Source organism: Phyllopteryx taeniolatus, chromosome 21, assembly GCF_024500385.1.
Source record: "Phyllopteryx taeniolatus isolate TA_2022b chromosome 21, UOR_Ptae_1.2, whole genome shotgun sequence".
Taxonomy (NCBI): domain Eukaryota; kingdom Metazoa; phylum Chordata; class Actinopteri; order Syngnathiformes; family Syngnathidae; genus Phyllopteryx; species Phyllopteryx taeniolatus.
This window is the reverse complement of record NC_084522.1, coordinates 10,371,541-10,394,468: the sequence shown is the minus strand read 5'-3', so window position 1 is coordinate 10,394,468 and position 22,928 is coordinate 10,371,541. Positions and strand designations below refer to the sequence as shown.

Here is a 22,928-nt window from a genome sequence, read left to right as displayed (position 1 = left end):
TGGATCATTAATCTCTTTTGTTGGAGGAATTTCTTGAACGTAAGATTTTTTTCCCCACAAGCATAGCACATAAAATGTTTAACCCTTGAAAGGGCAGTCATTGAAATTCAACGTTTCAATTACATTCATTGGTGTGCAAAATGAAGATTGTGATGCAGTTTTAGTGTCTCATGACTTTGAACACCTTGGATATAAATCTCTTTCCCGTCTGAAAATTATGTTAGCTTGTTAAATCAGGTTTCCTTCTCCATGACTTTTGGATGTTTCTTCTGGGGGTAAAGAATGGTTATTTCTTAATAACTAATAAAAGTAGAGTTATTAAAGATGTAATGGATGGATGATGTTGTGTCAAATACTGGCAATATATGAATATCCCTGCAGTCAGGATATAAACTGTTATGGCATTATTTTCTATGACACTAATCCTCTTTCTAGTTTATTCCTCTCAAGAAAGAGGAGAGGAGTGCAGTTATACTCTCAAGTAAACAGAATGCACAAACTCAACACAGAAACTACAGTACAAAAGATATTTGCAGTCCTTTCCTAGATTTTCTTTCTGAAACATTACAAAATGACCAACCACTACAAAGCAGTGTGTTGAGGAAATACATTACAAAAATCCCCCCAAAAATTTCCCATTGAGTGCACTTTATTTCTGACTTTGAAAAAAAGAGAGTAGTGTATACAGAGGACGAATCAAAATGAAAATATGGTATTGTGTTGAAAAAAAGTCTCATTTCAGTGTCCCTCCACGATACCACAATTCATCGTTTACACCACCGCTATGTTTTTTTTTTTCTCTCTCTAAGGTATACTTTTTTTTCCAGTGGTGTCTTAAAATATGAGTGACCTGACTTAGTCTTTCGAGTTATGAGCCTTCGCTCGACCATATTTTAATTTTTTTGTTTTGCTTTTATGTGCGAGCAAAGATCACAACAAGCAGCAGTTGGGCATTTACCGGTAGTGAACAATTCTTCAAAAAAGCCTTCAAGCTGTATAATGCCACTCCCAATTGAAGTTTACTTTCAAACTAATCATAAAACAAAAGACAGTTACACGTTGTGTATTTAAAACAATGTTGCCTTAAGAATAGCCCACTAGCGTAAAGCTAACATATCCTGAAATATGCCATTGAGATGCTAACGTTTAGGATCAGTAGTTGCAGTTTTAGAATGCTTTAAGCAACTGATATTTGAAAACAAACGGTGGAGTGACACATGTAGACAGATAATAAAACAATACTCACAGGTATATATTCTTTGACTGATATTACTGCAGCTTAGTAGGTCACTTACATGAGTTATGAATCTCTTCTTTGTTTGTGTCTGCGTGATTGTATTATACTGTCCCTGAATGGCCACGTTGCACACACCAGAAGAAGCCACAATGAATTAATTATGATGCACAAACTGTTTAATTCTTTACATTCAATACATAGTATTTTTTTTAAAGTGCAATATTATAGTGTTATTTTTCTTAATAAAAAACATATTACAAAAATGTTTGTTTAATTTGGGAGAGGCTGAAATGGATTAATAGCATTTTCATTAATTACAGAAAGGCGATTCGAGACGTGCGTTTTGAGGTACTAGTGCGGTCACAACTGGAGTACCCGGAAAAAAACCACACAAGCACAAGGAAAACAAGCAAACGCCACAAAGCAGCCCCACGATGTCTCTCGACTGTGAGGCAGACGTGTTTTTCATGACCTCGCTGTGAGGCAACATTTATTTCTAGATTTTCTTTTTTTTTTTTTTTTTGCCCACACTTTGCATTTCAACATAATTCGATGCCATGCAAAAATTCATTATTTCATTTGTTTAAAAACCTTTACACTGTGGAGCCACTCTGCCCTGGAGTGTGCTTAGTGAGTATGGAACACTCCTGATAGCAGCGGAGTTCACAGTCATTTATTAGATGCGTGATTGCCATCGATCGACCAGACGCTTTTTCAGAGAAGGTTCTTGCACGGCCATATTGCTTTGCATAGACGTGTTTCAAAGGAACTCCGTCTTCTTTCGTTCTTCCGGTTTGTTCCTTTCTGTTTACTATAGCCATTTTCCTCCTTTGCATGTTGCTTTATACTCCCTTTAAAGTTATTCCATCTTTTTCCAATATTATTGAAGTTGCTTTCTTCTTTAGTTTTCAATACGGTATTTAATTTTTCCTCTTTCCATATTTATCGCTCACAATTTAGTTGAGTATTTCAATGTTCCAAGTTTTCCTGGTAGTTTTCTTTCTAATTAAGAGTTAGCTTACATAAAATAACAGCAGCTGCTGGGTGAGTTTTAGTTTTTTCTTCTTTTGTATTTCTGTTCAGCTTTTTTACAAAGATATAAGCAATTTGATGTTGTTCCATGTGTACCTTCAATCTTTTCAAGCCGTTTATTCCTGTTTCCAAAGCTGTATTCGCCAACTTTTTTGCCATCACTGCTTTTTCCAACGCTGCTATTCCAATCTCCCATCAAAATTATTTGCTTCCTCTGCAGTAGAATTGTCTTACTTAGCATATTCCAGTTCTATTTTTTTTTTTGTCTGGTTAGTCTGTTGTTGGTACATACTTGAATTATTGATGTCACTTGTTAAATCCCCCATTCCTTTCCATCTCACTTCAGATGAACTCAGGATGGCTACATTAGTATTTTCCATTTCTGTCTTTCTTTTCCAGTTCCCCGCTAGTATTAATGGTTCTCACATACCATGTTCCTATTCGTAAACGTGTTGTTTGTCCGGTGCATTCGAGGAGCCCTTGTCTGTACCGCCGCCTTGCACGGCCCTTCCTGCGGTGCCGCCATAGCCATTTAGATCGGTCACGTTACTTGTTTTAGATGCCATTCCATGTAGTTCGACCAAGAAAAGTGTTGTTGTAGTAGTTCCAGTTGCTTTCCACTCTTTGCAGTGCATAAGGATTGTTGTTCTGCCCTCTGTTGCTGTATAGTATTCGTTGGCCAGGTTTGTGTCTTCTGCCAGGTGCAGATATTGCACTGCTGCTGCCCAGTGCACGACAGGGTTTATTTGAAGGCGACCCAATCCGCCTTGCCATGTTCTCATCAGAGGATTGTGAGAGTTTTTCTGGAATGAACATTTTCATCTGTTAGACCCTCTCCTCTGATAAGAACACTGGGATCAGACTATTACCCCGCTGGTTTCCCAGACAGTATTTCACTGGGTAATTTCAATGTGTGTTAAGAGGGGAGGAGTTGTGTTTCATTTGAAATCTTTTCCTCTTGTATATGTAATGGTATTAATGATTTTTTTTTTACAGAATGTATTCAAAGGGAGCTTCTGTTTGGTCAGCAGATTTTTTTTATTTTCTTTTTTTATTGCACTTTTGATTCATGTTTGCTTGTGAACATTTTGCAAAGTTCACATTTTGCAAAGGTCACGTAAGAGGATGACATTCCACAGCACAGTTTTCACGATTACCACAAATATATCACTGAATAAAAAATGAAGCGTTTAAAAAAAAAAAAAAAAAAAAAAAAAACTGATTGTCCGTCTCTGTGTCTTGCAGGAGGCAGGGAGTGAAAATCCTAGTATGCATGGTCCCACAGAGGACAGGAAGGAGAAGGTGCCGAGCCCCCACCTCAGCCAAATGGTGGTCCTCACCAACAGTGGCACTCTATATGGGCTGGCACAGAGAGTGGTTGCCACTGAGTCCCTGTAAGTACCCCCTCAAAATATTTTATCTCACCGATGTTAACATTATATATCATTGGAATTGTATACAGGTTAGGCAAGGCGCTAATAATTGTTTCAAGCATGCTTGTTGTTTAACTGAAATGATAAAATAGAAGTTGCATAAACAGTAGTTTCATGTTTGCGACTAATGCACTGCCTTTAAATGAATAAATACCCATATTACACTGCTAAGTTCACAAGTTGAATTATGACGTAACAATAATGCGGCTTACATTTGTGTACCACAACCATTTATTTGGTGGTTACAGTTGTTAATGAGAATAAACCCACATTCATTTAGTATCATGTTCAGAATTACTTCTCTCATCAAGGAACCAAAAACACACACAACAGCACAACAAGTTACCTTTTTTTAACAGTTCCAGTGGACCTTTATTCCTATTTTGTTTCAGCCAGCTCAAATTGGCAGGTTTTTTTTTTATTCAGTATAAAGTAATGTGTTATAGCCACACATCCTCAGTTATTTATTAAATTTTTGGTTGATTCAGTGAAATATTGTAGTTCTCATCACATTGATTATTTTATTATTATTATTTTTTTTTTTTATTCCCCCCCACCCCCCTACATACCTACCTCAAAGGCCATAAAGTGTTGCCTGATTTGTTGGAGTATATTAAAGGTTATTTGAGAGCTAAAGTGTGTATTAGAGTAAAGGCAGCAGAAGGTAATTTTTTGACAACCTTGGAGTCATTTTTTTTATTTTTAGGATCAAACTGTTGGTAACTGGGCAACTGTGCATTTCTACAAAAGTGTGATAACTGCTTACCTAATGATTCAGAAGGTCCAGAGGGTGAATATTATGGGATAGGATATGGTTGTCTATTATAAATTAGAATTGGAGTTGTAGACTGGTTTCAGAATGTAGCTGTTTGTAATAAAAACAACATTTCTGGTGTTTTTCTTTCTCAGTGTGTTTTTGGCTGAGCAGTTTGAGTCGCTTCAGTCCCATTTGGACACAATGATGCCTGCTGCCAAGAAGCCTTTTCTGCAGCAGTTCTATTCCCAGGTAGAACACACAAAGTCCTGCACCTCTTTGTGTAATTACTATAAATGTTATTTGTCACTGTCAGCATGAGTTGATGCAAATCGCTAACCGACCAAACCTTCAATCATGACAAAACGTGACAGACGACATTTAAATAGCTAAGCACCTTATTATAAAATTAGGTGATAATTATGTTCAATGTTTTTTGCTCTTTTGAGTTTTCATGCTGCAGTTTTTTTGTGCCATATTTTACAACAAAGCAGGGCACACCTTGACAGTTAGGTCTAAAAACCTATATGGTGCACTTGGAAGTTGCTCCCTGTGAAGTATAGGCACTCACTCCATTTTCAACCAGCACTGGCTTTTATTTCTTGAGAAACCAATTTCTCCTCAGGGAGCAACGGCGAAGGGACCAATCATGTGCCATTCTCTCTGCCTTCAGCAAAGAAACTTATGTTATGTCACTCAAAAACCATCCAGCTGCTTTTTTCCTAGCACTTCCTTTTGCAGGAACTTGACATTTGAGATGTTTAAATGATGATTGACTGCGATGTTATGACAATGTTATTGCATACAGACAGACTACATGCATGCATGGAGTGATGGGGATTGCCTTACGTCTGCCTCATACTGCTTATATTAGGGGTTCTCAAATTCAACCACACTGGGACCCACATTTTGCTGTAGTCATTGCCATGGCCCACTTTAATAGAGACTAAGCATTTCTTCTTTTTAAAGAAAAGCAACCTTTATAGCTGATCCTCAACTCAATGAACAAGCGAGTCGTTTTTAGACAGGTGCTTCATTTTATTTGTGGCTCGGTACCATCAGACACCGTGTTAACTAAATACATGGTGTATGGGAGTTCGTCCAACCAGTCGACATGTGTTTTGTGGACTTGGATAAGGCGTACGACCGTGTCCCTTGGGGAGTCCTGTGGGGGGTGCTTCGGGAGTATGGGGTGCCGAAGCCCCTGATACGGGCTGTTCGGTCCCTGTACGACCGGTCTGGGCGTCCGTGCTAAAGCTACTGCCCCTGTGACCCGACCTCGGATAAGCGGAAAAGAATGGATGGATGGATGGATGGCTTATGTACATATTGACAATTCACTCGTCCTTGTCTCAGACGGTGTCAACGGCAAGTGAACTGCGGAAGCCCATATACTGGATCGTGGCAGCCAAGGCCATCGACTACGAGCAGATGTTGCTCCTGATGTCCGGCGTTAAATGGGACATTAGAGAGATCATGTCCCAGCATAACATATATGTGGATGTCCTCTTAAAGGTAATGTTCCTAAAGAAATGTGCATGTGGTGTTGTCACTGACTCTTGTCCATTATTGTGTCCCACATTGGGTTTCATCCATTTTCTGTGCTGCGTGTTGTCAATATTGTCACGAATGAGCTGGAACTTATCCCAGCTGATATTTGGACAACCATTCATTCACCCTTATGGACAAGTTAGTCATTAATGAACCTAACATGCATGTTTTTGGAATGCAGGAGGAAGCCAGAGTACCCCCAAAAAAACCAAAAAACATAAAAGCAGGAGGGCCCGAGCCAAGATTCAAACCCTATTGCTAACCACTATTTCACTGTGCTGCCCTTGATTTGATAACTATTATTATTGGAACCTGATTGTTGTGTTGAATAACATTTATAGTACATAGTAAAGTGAAATGCATTGTCAACTTATACAAATGGGATCATTTAACCAATTTAAGATGTACAGTATTATACTTCTTGACTGTACCTTTAGCTCAACTGGATTCATTTTACTCGACAAACATAAAATGTAGGTTTTTACAACAAATATGCATTAGCTGTTATGTTTGCTGTAACATACTTATTCTTCTCCTTTGACAAGAACACTAGCTTCTGTCACACTGACTGAAAACAAACTGGAAATTTGATTACTGACACTGAGCTAAAAGGCAACAGGTAATGCTGAGCAAACTTTTTTTTTTTTTTTACTTGGGGATGAATTGGATTTGTTGTCAAAGATGATGTATGATTTCCAATCAAATATAGTCTCTGTTTTTTGTTTTGTTTTATTCTGATTTGTGCCTGTGTTCACATACTATAGTGGACGACATCAGTCTTGCATTTCTTTGCAGAATATTAAGCAAACAGCATATACAAATTTAATAAATTGTGGCACCAAGGTGTGATCACGTGAGTCAAAATAAAAAGTCTCACCCCCCCCCTGTCTTTTTTCATGTTCGTACTTGGACAAAAGTCAGCAGAAATGTGCAATTCAAGTTGACTTCCAAAAACTATTACTTTGGATGGTGCAAACTGTTTAAATGTGGGGTAAACTATTGAGTGGAATTTAGATCGCCACTAAAGTTTCTGCCATTTTTTTTGTCTGTCACTGAAGTGAAAGTAACCCACTAAATATGCACCTCTATGCATGCTCAGCATGCATTTTGCAGTTGAGGGACTGAGACCGAGAGGTCAGAAAAGGTTAGCGGGGTGTGCAATTGTGAACAAGACCCACATACCTGTGAAGGAATGTGTTAAATCACATCTCCTCCTAAAAGTCCATGGATTACATATTTATGAATGGAATCATACATAATAAAATATTCTACTCAGAGGGAAAAGTTATTTTGTCCTGAAAAAGAACTTCAACTCACCTCTTGAATTCCCACATGGCTCACAGATCTTTGTCCGACTCTGGAAGCGCTGCACTTAAGCCTAACTAATTTAGCTTATGGGCTAAATTGCTTTGGGGACAAATCCCAGAGTCACTGGCCAGCGTTAAATCCCTTACGGTGTCAAAATGGTCCACTTGATCGACTGACATGGTGCATATTACAACTAGCATGTACCTTTCCCCATCGGGCGCTAATAACCCACTCTAACAACTTGTCAGATACACATAATGCCTGCACATTGTGCCGTGTGCATTGATTGAAAGGAGCGTGCCACATTTTTTTGTTATACTGCACAGATGGAGATATTTTATTCATGAATTCAGGTTTATCACCAGCATTCAACAATGACATTGATTTGCATATAAAGTGGCATGGAGATGCTGTGGCCTCGAAATTACTTCATTGAGAAAATGCTGACGTAAGAAACTATTGTGATGCCGTTTAAGAGTAAGTAACATTTCATTCTATGATGCCAAATTAAATACATTTGTGTGTGCCAGCTATCAAGTTTCAGCTTTTCTATTGTTTGAATAAAACATAGTTAAGTATGGGTTGGAATCACAGAAGAAGAAGAAGAATCATCTGTTATTGTCATGAACATGCATGCATGCACACGAAATTTGTTCTCTGCATTTAACCCATCACAGTGAACACATACACATTAGTGGAACACACTGGAGCAGGGGGCAGCTGAAGCGCCCGGGGAGCATTTCTGGGTATCATCAGTGTCTTGCTCAAGGACACCACAGCTCTGGCCCTCCTTTGTGGAATTTGCTTGTTTGGATTGAATTGAAGACTCTAAATTGTCCATAGGTGTGAATGTTGTCTATACTGTGACCTGCGATGACTGACGACTAGTCCATGGCGTACCATGCCTCTCGCCCAAAGTGAGCTGGGAGAGGCTCGAGCACACCGGCGACCCAAATGAGAACAAGTGCTATGGATTGGTGGATGGAGAGCTCTTGCCTAAAACTAACACTGTAAAAGTTCTGTGTTAAGCAATGTATTCCTACCAATATGATTAATCACAGCATCTACCAATAGAATATGGCTACTCGGGACTTGTCTTCTTTCATCTCTTAATCCCAAATAATTGAACTGCACTCTTCTTGGTCATTGAAGACCTATCACTGTTTAATCCAAAAGGCTTCTTCAGTTCTAAATTTTAACTGTGGAATCCCCCATTTATGTATGTCTCTGGTGAGGTTTGTTATTGTCAAGCAGCATTTTGGATTAAACCGTGACACCGTGTTCAACAACCAAGAAGAGTCCAGTTGCCTCGATTCAACTGTTGCGGCTTGCCATGACCTGGATGACTGAGAATCTACATAGACATATTTTCTTACTGTACTTTACAGTCTTAAAAAGAAGGAAATTGTGGCTTCCTGATATATATATGAATTTATAAATACATATACAGTAAATGGATGAGGAGATGCACATACGGCAGGTAAAAAAGGGTGAGATAAAAATAGCGATGTACAAATACATTATTTCCCTGTAAACACTGTAAGACGAACAGCATGCTGTAGACCCTGGCGTTCACCCAGTGTTTTCCCATTAATTGGGTTTATTTAGAAAAATAGGATTTTAGGGGAAATATTCCAGTCACACTGTAAGATGCTGCCTTCAGAGAACAAATCTTTTAGCCTCTATTAAACTGTATTGTTATACTATGTTTACTGTATAAGGAGTAAAGTACAGTGGGGTTGGAACAGAGCCCTGCCACAAATAGAAAAAAAAGCCCCTACCCAAAAAAAAAGGTTTATAATTGCCAAGATGCCACAAGAAGACAGCAAAATGCGACTTTTGTCAAAATGAAGCTCCTCAGCTCTCTTCAACATAGTTCCTCGACACCAAGATGCTAAGACCAAAGCAATGAAAGTATTGCATTGGCCTGAGGAAAAAAAACAGCAAATTGGCTTGTTTTTCAGTGAATAACAGAGGATACAATCAGTAAATAGGTGAATCCGTAAGTCACAAATTGCGAAAATGCTGGGGAACACTAGACATTAAATCTTCTAATTAATGGGAATAGTTTCGAGAACATTTTGTTCTAGTGTGACTGCAAAAGGTGCTTCAAAAAAGTCAAAGTCTACGTTAACAATATATGGCTTTTGATTGTGCTTATGTCTGTTTTCTTCTTAAACGAAAGGAGTTTGAGATGTTCAACGAGCGGCTTGGTGATGTCTCAAGACACGTGCGTATCCCACTGCCCGTGTCCAATGTCCTGTGGGAGCACTGCATCCGCTTGGCCAACAGGACTCTTGTAGAGGGGTAAGAAAGTAATGTCATTTCTATCATCTCATGAAATAGCTACAGTGACTATTTTAACCCGAGTCAGTCCAGCTATGCAGTATTTGCGGGATTTCCAAAAATCTCTCTCATTCTATTTTTCTCATCGATAAGAAAGGTAGCATTTTCATTTGAGCTGACTTTCTGTACATTGTGGTCATCTATGAACATGCATTGACACTTTTTAATGTGCATTCTGAAGTCTGAGTCAGCTCTGCCATCGTAGCCGAGCGAAACACTTTTAGACATGTCAAATATACTGTATGTGCTTCAGATTGTTGCTGTTCTGATGTATATGAGTGCGTGTAATGTATAGCTGTGATTGGTATAATGTGTGAGATAGCGAGACTGACTATAAAAATCCAATTTTTAACACATGCACAAAATAGCGGCATTGTGTGAGGATTTAGTCCATATTGACGCCGAAAATTTCCATGCATCATTTGTTGACTGATGAGCAGTTGACAGGGTCTACCCAATGACGTGTCCGGTGAGTGTTTCTCATAATTTTTCTTAGAACGACAAGGGATTCAGCAATGCATTACCTTTTTTCCTTCTTGGAAAATAAAAGATTCACGGTATCCACAGCCATAAACTATTCCAAGAAAGCATACATATATGAAAGAAGAGAAATCGGCATTGACATAATTTGACATCCACACAACATAAACGTTCAGAAATCCTCTCAAAGATGATGCTGTCATGCACCAAGAAGAACAGGCGTATACAGTATACGTCCAGCCCACATAAGAGTGGTGCAGACTTACTTTGCACCTTCCTTTGGGATTACCCTGCCACAAAACAACTCTACATTCATCCTTTCTCCCTTGCTTTGCTCTACTGCTGTCTTTTCCAGCCTCATTTGGGAATTGCATGACACAGGCCACTCGCGCTAACTGTAAAATGCTCTTGACACATCCCTTTGCAATGCATTGCATCACTTTTTCGCTTGTAGGGGGCATACGCCATGTGATAGGTGACAGCAAAGGTCTGCATGTTTTTTTTTGTTTGTTTGTTTTTTTTACACTACCTGCGTCCTTGTGGTCGAGTGGATGTGTGGAGTGGCTTGTTACATTGGAGGTGTGATGAAGCCCTCTCATCTCTCACGGCACATTTCTGAGTCTATACCGGCTTTATCATGATGAGAGGCTGCAGTCAACCTCAGTTTGAACGACTTCTGTCGACGGGTGCATTTAGGAGTTGAGGGGGGAAAAAAGTGCATTAGTGGAATAAAAATCTACATTACACCATGGGGCATATCTCAGGAAAGGGGAACGTTTTGCACTTTTCCTCACATTGAGTAAATTCATTTTTGAACCTGGCTCATTGGAAGTCTCGCATCCATCCCATTTCTGGCACACCAATTGTCAATTTGTATTTTCTCTATCTGCCTGCATTCACAATGTCTACCCAGCGCTCTCATTTCTTTGACACTCAAATGTTTCTTTTTGCATTTTCACAATAAAAAATGTTGCAAATGTTTTTTTTCCTCCATATATTTGAAACCGGTAAGGAAGGCACCGTTTTGCTCCATTTCCCCTTCAGCTGATCAAAGCATATGCTGATCAAACATGAACCTCATTGATGCTCCAAGCAAGGTCGAAGCCATCCTGAGTTATTTTAACATTAGAAGATAAGACCTAAATGGCGCCTAAACATTGACAGTTAACGAAATTATAAGGTCCTCTCTTTATCACCTCTGTGCCTTACCCCCGTATTTGTTACAGTTTTGATGCCTGGTCATTTAATCCAACTCAAATAAACCTTACTAGAATCACTGAAAAGCAAAAATACAGGATTCTTCTGGAGTACTTTTTTTTAATTAACATTTTTTTAAAGGCCCTGTGGTGAGGAAACAAGACTTTAATACAGCTGAGAAATATAAAGCATTGAAAGCAAGTTCAATTACAATTTTATCACTTAGTATGATTCCCATGCTCTGAACCAATTTTGGGTTATATGCTGCAATTTACTATCCAAGGAGTCCAATGTGCCCTGAAAAGTGCTTTGCCACATGGAGACCAAGCACGAGGCTCCCACTGCTCTGAGGTTGTTCATTATGCACTTCATTATGCGCTGAGATAGTCCTGTTATGAAAGTGTCAGAATAATGGCAGTGCATTTAAAAAAGTGTGTAAAGCTCAAAATCCCTATAATATTTATATATTTATAATTTGCAGACACATAAATGCATTTGGAACACTGCACATTCTATTCATAATCCACACATGAACAAAAATGTATCAAACGTGTTATTCCTTTTCGGAAAGTGAAGAAAAGGGAATATCAGGTAGTGTGCGTTTTTTTTTTTTTTTTTTTTTTACAAACGCCAACATTTACTGTTTCAACTGACAAATGCTTGAAGATTTAACTTTCCTCTGAATGCACAAACTTGAAGTCTGGACAAATTAAATTAGCATATATATTACTATACATATAAACTTCAAACAACTGCGACTTGATCACACAGAGGAGCAACACATACAGCATATACAACAATGCTCACAGCCATCTATTCTCTCTGCTCTGTGGGAACCAATGGCAATTACTGGAGGTTGGGAATTTTCTCTTGCTCTTAAATTGCATCTCTTCCAGTAGAGTACAGTGCTGCTCGGCATGTTGCAGCACAAGGTGGTACTACTAAAGGCACGCAACCTTAAATTCAAACTTGGTGTATACTGTAAAAACCCATAAACATAACTATGTGAAACGTATTTGTAGTCCACTGAGAAAAATTGTCATAAAACTGGCAACCAGTCCAGGGTAACCTAATCTCAAATTAAACTTTAAAAGAACATTCACGTTCCTTCAAAGTTTGCCATTTAAACTTTAAAACCTCTTCATTTGTCACATTAAAAAAAACGACATCAAATTTTTATGCGGTCAAGCCCAGTCAGTCCAAGTTTGGCTAATGTCAGCTTTCTGATGATATGCAGCTGCAATTCCGAGCACCATTTGGCTTTTGGCGCCTCCATGGCGCAAGGGTGTCTGTGATTTGCCGCTTGAAAATGAAAGTAGCGGCGTGCCATCTGGCAACGCGAGCGCCCTCAATTGCGGCTGGCGAGTCAGAATGGGGACTGCCGTCGTTTAGGTGGCAAAAGTAAAATAATGAGACAATCTCCAGTGGCCAGACACAACAACGTGAATTTCCTTTTTCCTGCCCCCTTTTGTAGCTACGCGAATGTGAAGAAATGCAGCAACGAGGGCCGAGCCCTGATGCAGCTGGACTTCCAACAGTTTTTGATGAAGTTGGAGAAGCTGACCGACCTCAGGCCCATTCCTGATAAGGAGTTTGTCGAGATCTACATCAAAGCCTACTACTTGACCGAGAACGATATGGAGCAGTTCATCAAGAACCACAGGGTAAGGCATCTGCCCTCATGTTTGTATACGTAGACGTAGACGACACATATATCGCTTTCTTCCTGAGATTGACTGGCAGTTTACCTGGAGGCCATTGTTGCTCTTTTAGCTGTCGACTTCAAGCGTGTTGGTGACGAACAAACTCTTGTAAACAGGTTCATGCTTAAGTTCAACTGTGCGTACTAAAGTAGACCCGCTGTTTGAAAGTTATATAGCACAGATGTGCGAGAAGCATGGCCCGGGGCTGACATACGGCCCTTCATCCATTTTTTCCTTAGAATTGGTCACCGTAGTTTATGTATTTGTATTTAAATGTATTTATACATTTAAAAATGTATAAATGTATTTATACATTGTATAAATACATTTATACAAATGTATTTATACATTTGTAACCATTTTATTCATTTTTCTCAATTAGTAATTGGTTAATTGAGTTATTCAAAAATATGGAAATTATTATTAAAGTAACCAGTTTTACATATAAATGAAATGATTTCTAAATGTGTTTAATGAAGCAATTGTTAGTTAATGATAATCAAGTTGTCATTTGCAAAAAAAAAATAAAAATGGGACATCCACATTTGATCAAAGTAAGTGATTTTTACATATTTTGCAATCACATTTTAAAAAATCAAATGTAGCCCTTTAGCATTATCTGGTCTGCCCACCAGATAATGTAAGCATTTAAAAACAAAACCATATTTCATGATATTTGACGATGCCGGTCAAGTGTCTCGTGGTTAAGTACTGTCACTTGTATATCTCACTTATTCCAACTTTCAGTATTTCCTCATGTAGTGGCTGGTGGCATTTATTGACTCTGCAGAGAGTACCAGGCATCTCCAGGGTGTCCCGAAAGTCACAATACACTTTCTTGGTCTGTTTCGGACCCGGTGTCATTCGAACGGAGGCGAGGGCATCAGCATTTGACAGTTTAGGCTTTGCAGTTTTTGTAAACATACCCATGACTCAATTGGAGCAAAATTTCCACCTGGCTAATTTTTCTGAATGCAGTTCAGCGCTAGTTTGGACTGCTCCAATGTTGTACAATTTACAATGTCCATGGCATGTGTCTTGAAACCGAATCAGTTCTGGACAAACGAAACAGCGGAAAGCCTGCTACTACTGCCACTAAAAATGAAAAACTTCTTGAGCAGGCGTTTGCGCAAAGCCAGGGAAAGTCTCTCCGGAGGGCTGCACTTGAACTCAGCATCGACAAAAGCTCGATTCAGCGGATGCTTCCGAAAATGATAACGCTTTATCTGGGCCGACTTCAGGTTATTCCAAGGTTCTAAGTCTTAAGATTATGATGCTCAACTAAGTAAATTGTTCTTCATGTTGGAGCAGTGTGACGTGATGCATTTAAGAGCTGGTGTTTTTGTGTATGATGCAGTTTTGGATAAAAAAACAAATCCTGGACATTTTTTTTAGTCCCAGTCTGCGTCAGTCTACAGTCTATGTTTTGTTTCTGTTCTCTTCAGGAGTACTCTATGAAGCAGCTAGCAAACCTGGTGAACGTTTGTTTGGGCTCTCACATAAACAAGAAGGCCCGCCAGAAACTTCTGGCCGCCATTGATGACATTGACAGACCCAAGAGATAGATCCCATCCAAATGTACCATGCAGCTTGATGAGATGTAAAAACAGTAAAACAAGTGAATCCTCTGATATTAACCAAATGCTTTGTAGGATGGATGTAATCATTCATATCTGTACCACAACTCACATGAACCTTTTTTTGTTTGTTTTTTTAAATCGTGATTTCCATGCAATTGCTCTCTTCCTGTCCAATTAACTACAAGGATAACTGGAATTAATCATGCAGTAAGTTAGAAAATAAAATGATTGCACACGTGTTTTTAGATAAAATTGACTAGTTATTCATTATGCACTCCAGCTCATGCAAACATACAAATGTATATTTGTGCCTGAATGGCTCCTGCTTGCCTTCTTGTTAGAAGAATCTTTAATATAATTATAATTTACAGTTAGTTAGTTGCACCACCTAGAATTGACTATGTTCACTATTATGTGGGAATGACGTGATTTCACCGTCCAGGCTCCATATTATGACTTTTCAATGGAATACTGCAAAATGCCCGGTTGGTGTATTGTGATAAGCAAAAAGAATCTATACATGTATGTATTCCTCATTGTGCATCATCGTCAGAGGAGAATAGTGCAAATGTGAATGTTTTGAACAATGTCTGTATTTATTTCCGGCTCTGGGTTCGTTTTGGTGTTTTATATGATAACCAGCGGATGTGTGATGTGCTGTTTCACTGTCTATATCATGTAATACATCAAATGCAAATAGTATTTAAGCATTTAACAATTTGTCACTGCTGAAATTATGGTTGAACCAGAGTAATTCCACCATAATAAACATTAGAAATGCACACATGGTGTACTGAATTGTTTGCTTCTATTCTTCCAATGATGAGACTAAATTCCAGGATTCGTGGATATTTTGTGTGTGTGTGTGTGTGTGGCAGCAGTCTCATCAAAATACTGTATACAGGCGTTACCGTTTAATAATGCTGCGATCCATTCTAATGATGCTCCCCTCGACCAGGAGCCGAATGCCGTCAGACCAATTAATGGGGCTTTCGGAGGGAGACTTATTTGGCTAATTTGGGTGCCTGCTGGTCACGTTCAAGTAAAAGCACAGCGAAAGACTAACATAGTTAAGTGTGTTTTTTTTTTATTGAATAAAGTTAAGTCATAGTCTCGCCTTACTTAATTGCATCAATGATTTCCATTCCTTAGTATATATATTTTTTCCATTTTCACATTCTGTAGATTCTATGGCCAAATTTCTGATTTCTGTTCTTGTGCACATGCAGGTGGCTTGAAAGGCTTTTCCTCCTCCTGCAGTGCAATGGTGCTTGTTACATTTGTAGATAAAAACATAAAAAAGAGAGAGCGAGAGAGAGAGCGACCAAGTGCTCTTTGCACCTGCATTGTCTGTCCTCAGCCAAAATCCATGAGCCCTTTGAAAAGAATCACTGCAGCTGACCTCTATTGTCCCCACATTCACGCATATTCATGAACTGTAGGAATAACAATTAAACATAACAACAGCAGATGGCATACACTGCAAGTAAAATAGCAAGATGGTTTGGATAAAATCAACATGTTTTGAATAACATGACTGATAGTAGTGATTGGATTACAATAACTAATGGACTATAAGGCCTTTTCATACTGCACAAAGCAAAGTGCAATGCGCCGTTGACAAACCCATTCGTTGTGTATGTGTTGCCACGGTGCACCAAAGGAGCACTGGCACATGTTGCCGGGTTTTGCAGCCGGGATTAAAAACTTTTCAATCCGGTCTCAAATTTGGCCCAGTAATTGCTGTGTGTGTACACTGCTGAACTGCCACACATTAGCCACTACAATTTAAATGTGCTTTTCTTCTCCCTGGTTTCTTCTGCAATTAAGTCATTCGCAGCACTGTGTGCTATTTGGGAAGAACCCTGCCATTAACTGAGGCACTACAGTATTACAGCGGAGGCAACTTTTTGAGTCCACGCGGTACAGAAAAACTTTTTTTTTTTTTTTTTTTCCCCCCTCCTTCCAGTCGCGCTCTCCACCACATGGTATTTGAAAGTTGTTTGCGCAGTCAAAGCTTTTATCAGGCTGAAAATGGTGAGCGACATGCGGAGAATTCGCACAGGTCACCACCTCCATTATGATGGAGGAGGCCATGCATGATTCATGTTGCACATCTTGAGAGGCTCACTAAGTCGTTGCTTGTGACCCTCACGGTTTCAATCTCTCCTCGAGCAAATATATACCTTGAGATACTTGCAGCACTTCACCCATTCTTTGTCAAGCCTCGAAGCTCAGGAGAATATAAACTAGGATGACTTTTGCACCTTCTTCGCAACAATAACTGGATATAATGCATAGAACACACTGTTGAGATCATTGGTCGAGTTGATTTTATATGGTAGATCGCAGACAGCCGGAGTGAAAACATCCTCTGTGCTTGGAAAAATGGTTGCACCCTCGCATTTGTGGTCATGACATTATTCAACTAGCATTGTTCTGTCGTTTAACAATGGCTGTTGCAGAAATGACATCAGTGGTGGGCGGTCGGTCCGCTATCAGAAGCGCATTGACCTACATTTACAATTGGAATTGCATTCATTTATTCCCAACAGTCTATTGTGTTCGTTTCATAGTGTTTTTCTTTGCTTCATTGCTTTTAGTATGTGCATGTATATTTTTGATTTTTGATTTTTTTTTTTTGGTCCAATCAGATTGCAGCCTGTATGTGCTGCCATGTCAGGGCCTTCAGAATCCGTAGTGCTGGCCCATGTCATGTAAATTAAATTAGCAATGGGACTGTTTCTTTAACCAATCCGATTTCAAATCCTCCTTGTATAGTATTGATGTTTTCTAGAATTGTGATGTGATAATGGTGGTAGAGGTGGATTAAGTCAGATATTAAATAACACGGAATGACACACAACAATACCTCAACAGGTGTCTTTCGAGTTTATACGCAAGCAAGAGTGTAGTGCACTAGTGGTTAGCACGCCTGCCTCACCGTTGAGAGGTCTCTCCTGCAATTGACTGGCAACTGGTCCAGGGTTTGCCCCCGCCTCTCACTAAAGTCAACTGGGATAGGCTCCAGCTCACCCGCGATCCCAAAGAGGAAAAGCGGTATGGAAAATGGATGGGAAAAGGAACGCTTTTGTAGCGCAGACATGTAGAATGCATTATAGGCTCCAAAGTTTTCTGACTAACACGACAGCTACTGTCACCCTGATACTAAACAAGAGCCGCCTACATACAATTATTTACACACTTGGTGCATGCTATATGACGGTGTATGACAATAACCTCACCACTGAACCATGTGCTGTTTTCACCAAAAGACAAATAACATTGTTTCCTGATCACATGTAACAGCCCGTTCCATTACTATTACAATTGCTAAAACCATAAGCCACTTTTAACGATAACCTTTGAAAAGTTCAGCATTCAATCTGCCCTGTTATTGTATTAATTAAACAAAAATAACTAGTTTAATACTGAACCCCGTGGCAAATCATTTCTTTATTCCTTTGAAATAACTGGGGGCTAGTAGATCATTAAGGACTCAATTGTCCCTAGGTCTCAATGTGAGTATGAACGGTTACAGCATTTGTCTATAATTATTGTGCCGTCTGATTGGCTGCCGACCAGTCCATGGAGTACCTCAATGAGAATTTACACTTTGGTGTCTATATTTGTTGAAGAGATGTGAGAATGATGGTGTGCGCAAATGCTGCTTACTGCTTCTGCCCCTGAGCTGAGGTTTCGCAGGGTTCATAGCCTTTCTCAAGGCCATCTTGATAGCATGCAGACTTTTGAACTCCCCCCCCCCAAAAAAGTGAAAGACAATTTGCTGGACCAAATCCATCCAGCAAGAAATATGTAGTAGACACACTTGATTTGCTTTAGTGTGCCACAAAACATGATGTGGCAGACCGTGTTTGGCCCCCGGGCCTTGAGTTTGACTTTGTATTAACACGTCAACAATTGTCTGCATGCCTCCGAGGCGAGGCTAGTGCTTGCACAGCTTTTCTAATGCGCCCTGATAAATGTGAATGTCTGACCTTCACACTGAGTGAAGCCGCTAAACAAACCGTTCAGAGCGAGGAAATAATGTACACCATCTCGTACACTACTTTGTGTTACGCACATACGCAGCTCTGGTTCATTCAATAAACATTGTTATTTGGCTGTATTTAAATAATGACAGTGATTCCCTGTCTTGTTGACTGGCATTGATGAAGACAGCTAATTGGATGCGCTGCTTCAACTGTGAAGACGGAGCCTTGAGAATGTTGCTCCAGCAAGCAGCCACTGCCAATTTGCTGCCTGACTAGCTGAGCTCGGGCGGAACAAATGTTGCGTGTGCTCGTCAACGTGAGCAAAGCGGCGAGAGCGCTTGAGCGCGGCGCTCCGCTCGACGCTGACAACACGAGCAAACACTTCAGGTTCAACTGGATTCGAGATTCCTCGTTATCTGTAAACGGGGACATTTTTCTACCCTGAAACTAACCATTTTCCATTAACAACATATTCTGTCCATCATAACATTCTCTACACTGTGTCACCGGCATCTTTTTGCAAAGTGGTACCTTGACTTAACGTTGTAACTCAATTTACTTGTACACTACTGGTCAAACGTTTTAGATTACCCCAATTTTTATGCAGTTCAATTTCTCATTTTACTCTGAAATGAAAGCACAGAACAAATAAACTATTCAAGTTACAAAATAAGACATAGAATCAATCTACAAACAAAAATGTATTGTAAACCAGTGTTCCCCAACCTTTTTTCTGCCACGGACCGGTTCATGTTTAGTTTAGTATTTTTAGTATAGTTTTTCATCCTCTGGATGTTCACTACTTATCTTCGTTTTGTACCATTTCAAGCTATTCATGGGACTTGAACTAGTTGACTTTCAATTTAAAATTGACATGTTGTAAAACCTTTGACCGATCGTGTTACCAGTCAAAAGTAAAGAAAAGGTAAAGGAAAAACATTTTTTGATAGTGTATTTAACAACCGCAGACAAAGTGCTGTATATAGAAAAAAAGTAAGCACGAAACATGGAAAAAAAAAAAAAACTTTTTAAAAGAATATACCTCTTTGAAAACACAAAAGCAGTCAGTCACATCGAAACACTCCTGCAGCACTTCCACTGTCTTTAAAGCAAATTGTTAGCCACCTGCTGTTCCACCGGCAGCCTGCTGTGGATTTTAACACAGATATACATTCATGCTTGTAATATTAAAGCTTTCTTCTCATGAAATTATAACTTTATTTGCACATGATTCCTAGATTTCCCCAAAATTTTGAATTTATTCTCCTTTAATTACAATCTTTTCAATGATGTTACCTTTTTGTCTTGCAATAACAACTATTTTCTCACAATATTATGACTACAATCATATACCTATTATACATATATTCCATTTTATTAATATTTTACAGTGATTCTAATTTTGGTTTCCTTATTTAGACTTTTTGTTATACCTTTTTTTTTAATTTGGTTTCACTATATTGTGTATGATTACCAAATGAAGTGTCTTTCTCAGTGCATTTGCAGCTCCAATCATTTTGTTCACAGTACCATGTGACTCACATCCGCGAGTAAAGGTGAGAGAGTGTGAATCTCTCTATTAGACCGCTAAACAGAACAAAACAGTCTTCACAAATAATAATTCCACATAATAGGCAATGTCCTGACCCCTCTTCCTCATTGCAAACAGGACAATCGGCATAACAAATAGCTTGACGGTTCATTTGTGTTCCCATCCAGCCGTGCGTTTTCAGTTGCGCTTGTCCTCATGACGGTTGTGGGTGAGCTGGAGCCTATCCCAGCTGACTTTGGACGAGGGGCGGGCTACACCCTGGACTGATTGCAGTGCACATATAGACAAATAATCATTCACACTCACGTTCACAACTATTGTGTGGGCAATTTAGTCTGGAATTTACAAAACATGCATGTTTTTGGAAGCTGGGAGGAAGCCGGATATGCAAGATGTGATAAGATTTCTTCGAATGCCTTCAATAAGAATCAATCAAATAGAGTCTTAAAAAAACTATTTTTATTTTCAAAATGTATTTTTCATTTGATTTTCTCAACTGTGGAAAAAAAACAACAACATGAAATATGTTTACATTTACGTTTTTCAATGAGGAATTACAGAGAATTACAATTTCTAGCGGGTGGCAATGTCATGAAAGCAATACATCATTGCTTACATACAGTAAGGTCGTGTAACACATCTCTTTGTCATGTGTTGAAAATGTGCTTCGCGTCCAGCATTACCATATAGACCAATATTTCACACAGCAATTTATGTTCTCTCACATTGGTCTTATTATATGTGCGCATGTTGTATGCATTATCATGATAAGGCTCGGAACGCTCCAGGCTTCATTACCACAAAAAGTTCAAGCTGGGGCCTACACACTGTTTGTCGAAAGAAGCCAGAAAGTAGACGTCAGCATCAATTGAAGGTTTAACACAGCCTGAGCCCACCTCACACTGCCACATCTTATCTTTAATTGACAATTACCATCACCATCTTGGCTTCTCTCCATTAGAGACCAAGCTAGTGTGTTCAACCACATCCACGATGGCAAATGCACACAAAAAACATTATACGATGGAAAAAGAATTCAACCGTTTTTGCCACATTTTTAGCTTGAATTCTATGGACATTGTGTGCACCTTGGTCACCTAGGGGCAGTATAATGCAGACATTCGGATCAACATCGAGCCAGTCAAAACTTCTCAATAAGACACAATAATAGTAGTCATACTTTGCAGAGGATCAAGAATATATGCCTATGAGTATATAGATAAAATAATATTATCTGTCTATATGTGTCGCTTCACTATTTGCATTCAAATATCCATTGCTTAAAGGTCATAACACTGCACCACCCATGCGATTAGTTTGCCCATCTATGGCATTTCCATTATGTTCGCATTAAGCTAGTGGCTTTTCAATCAAAGTTATGTGGTTGTTTAAAATACACAACATGTAATTTGTTTAACATTTAGTTAAACAATAAAGTTAAACTAGGGGAAACGGTGGATTAGCACTTCTGCCTCACAGTTTTCGAATCCGGCCTCGCCTATCTGGAGTTTACATGTTCTCCCCGTGACTGTGTGGGTTTTGTCCGGCTGCTGCGGTTTCCTCCCACATCCCAAAACATGCATGCTCGGTTCATTGAAAACTCTAAATTGCCTGTTGCTGTGAATGGGAGTGCGAATGGCTTGTTTATATATGCCCTGCGATTGGCTGGCGACCAGTTCAGGGTGTGCCCCACCTCTCGCCCGGAGTCAGCTGGGCTAGGCTTCAGCACGCCCGCGATGCTAGTGAGGATAAACAGTACCGAAAATGGATGGATGGATGGCTAAAGTTTAACTGGGCAATAAACAGCTTGAAGCCTCTTTTGACAAATTCTTCACTATCTGTCCAACTACTGCTTGTTGTATAGTGAGTCGAGTTCACTTTACTACCACCACACAGTGCTCATATCTCCAACTTTTGCTCGCAAGTCAAAGCAAAAAACAGCTGAACGTCGGCTTGTATGTCGAAAAATTGGTAAGTCGGGGCACTTCTTCGTATCTCAAGACACCACTTTATACAGTATATATACTGTATGTACTGTATATGTATAACATAGTCAGCTGGGATAGGCTTCAACTCAATCGTGCATGATAACAAGCACTTTTATTGAATCACATTTGACTTACTGTGCAAGTGCACCTACCATCAAAAAGCATAAAAGTATAATTGTCTGGATTTTTTGGGAATAAAGTGACACAAAGTCAATGTTTTGGTCCAGTGGGCAGGATGGCTTCTGGGTGTGTTGCATTCAATCACACTCTGCACACTCCCGCCCCCCAAACACACACGCCGCATGTGATTAGGAGCACCTGTGTTTCCAAAATGGCAGCTGCAGTAAGAAAGGACACCAAACCATTTTGCATCCCGATGTTAATAAAAGCCACAGTAGTGAATATAATGAAAAAAGCAAGACAGTTAAAAGGATTCCAGTGGAGTTGACATTTTGGAGCACAATTAGACAAAAGGCAGGTCAGTGGTAAGTTTACCATATTTTAGCTTTTTGTTGTATTTTTTTATTTGTTTGTGTTCAAATTGTGTGACTACAGAAAATCCCACATTTTTTTAATCCTGCTGTGCATCTTATTGATTTGGTTTTACCTTAAGGCAAAGCAGCAACATTGTTTTGTGAACTAAATCAATCAATCACTAAATGTATCAAAAATTATTCTTCATGCTTGTCATCCAGTTTTCTCATTATGTATTGCCATCAACGCCCCTTATTGGATGTTTACGTGATGTTTATTTAATTGCGCTACTGGTAAT

The 22,928-nt window shown here is 39.3% G+C and overlaps 1 protein-coding gene and 1 long non-coding RNA gene across 5 annotated transcripts in view; both read left to right on the top strand.

Annotated features, from left to right (window-relative positions):
* Nucleotides 1-15,403, top strand: part of vps50 (VPS50 EARP/GARPII complex subunit) — an 85,040-nt gene extending 69,637 nt beyond the window's left edge. For all 4 annotated transcript variants that reach the window (XM_061759680.1, XM_061759682.1, XM_061759681.1 and 1 more), the window contains 6 exons: nucleotides 3,515-3,663; nucleotides 4,612-4,708; nucleotides 5,813-5,971; nucleotides 9,501-9,622; nucleotides 12,813-13,002; nucleotides 14,487-15,403. In XM_061759680.1, coding sequence (XP_061615664.1) covers nucleotides 3,515-3,663; nucleotides 4,612-4,708; nucleotides 5,813-5,971; nucleotides 9,501-9,622; nucleotides 12,813-13,002; nucleotides 14,487-14,606 — 837 coding nt within the window. In that variant the 3' untranslated portion in view covers nucleotides 14,607-15,403. The remainder of the gene's footprint in view (nucleotides 1-3,514; nucleotides 3,664-4,611; nucleotides 4,709-5,812; nucleotides 5,972-9,500; nucleotides 9,623-12,812; nucleotides 13,003-14,486) is intronic.
* A 5,347-nt stretch (nucleotides 15,404-20,750) lies between these two features.
* LOC133471126 (uncharacterized) overlaps nucleotides 20,751-22,928 on the top strand; it is a 54,870-nt gene continuing 52,692 nt past the window's right edge. Inside the window, exon 1 of the long non-coding RNA XR_009786126.1 lies at nucleotides 20,751-22,641. This is a non-coding gene — a long non-coding RNA (uncharacterized LOC133471126). The remainder of the gene's footprint in view (nucleotides 22,642-22,928) is intronic.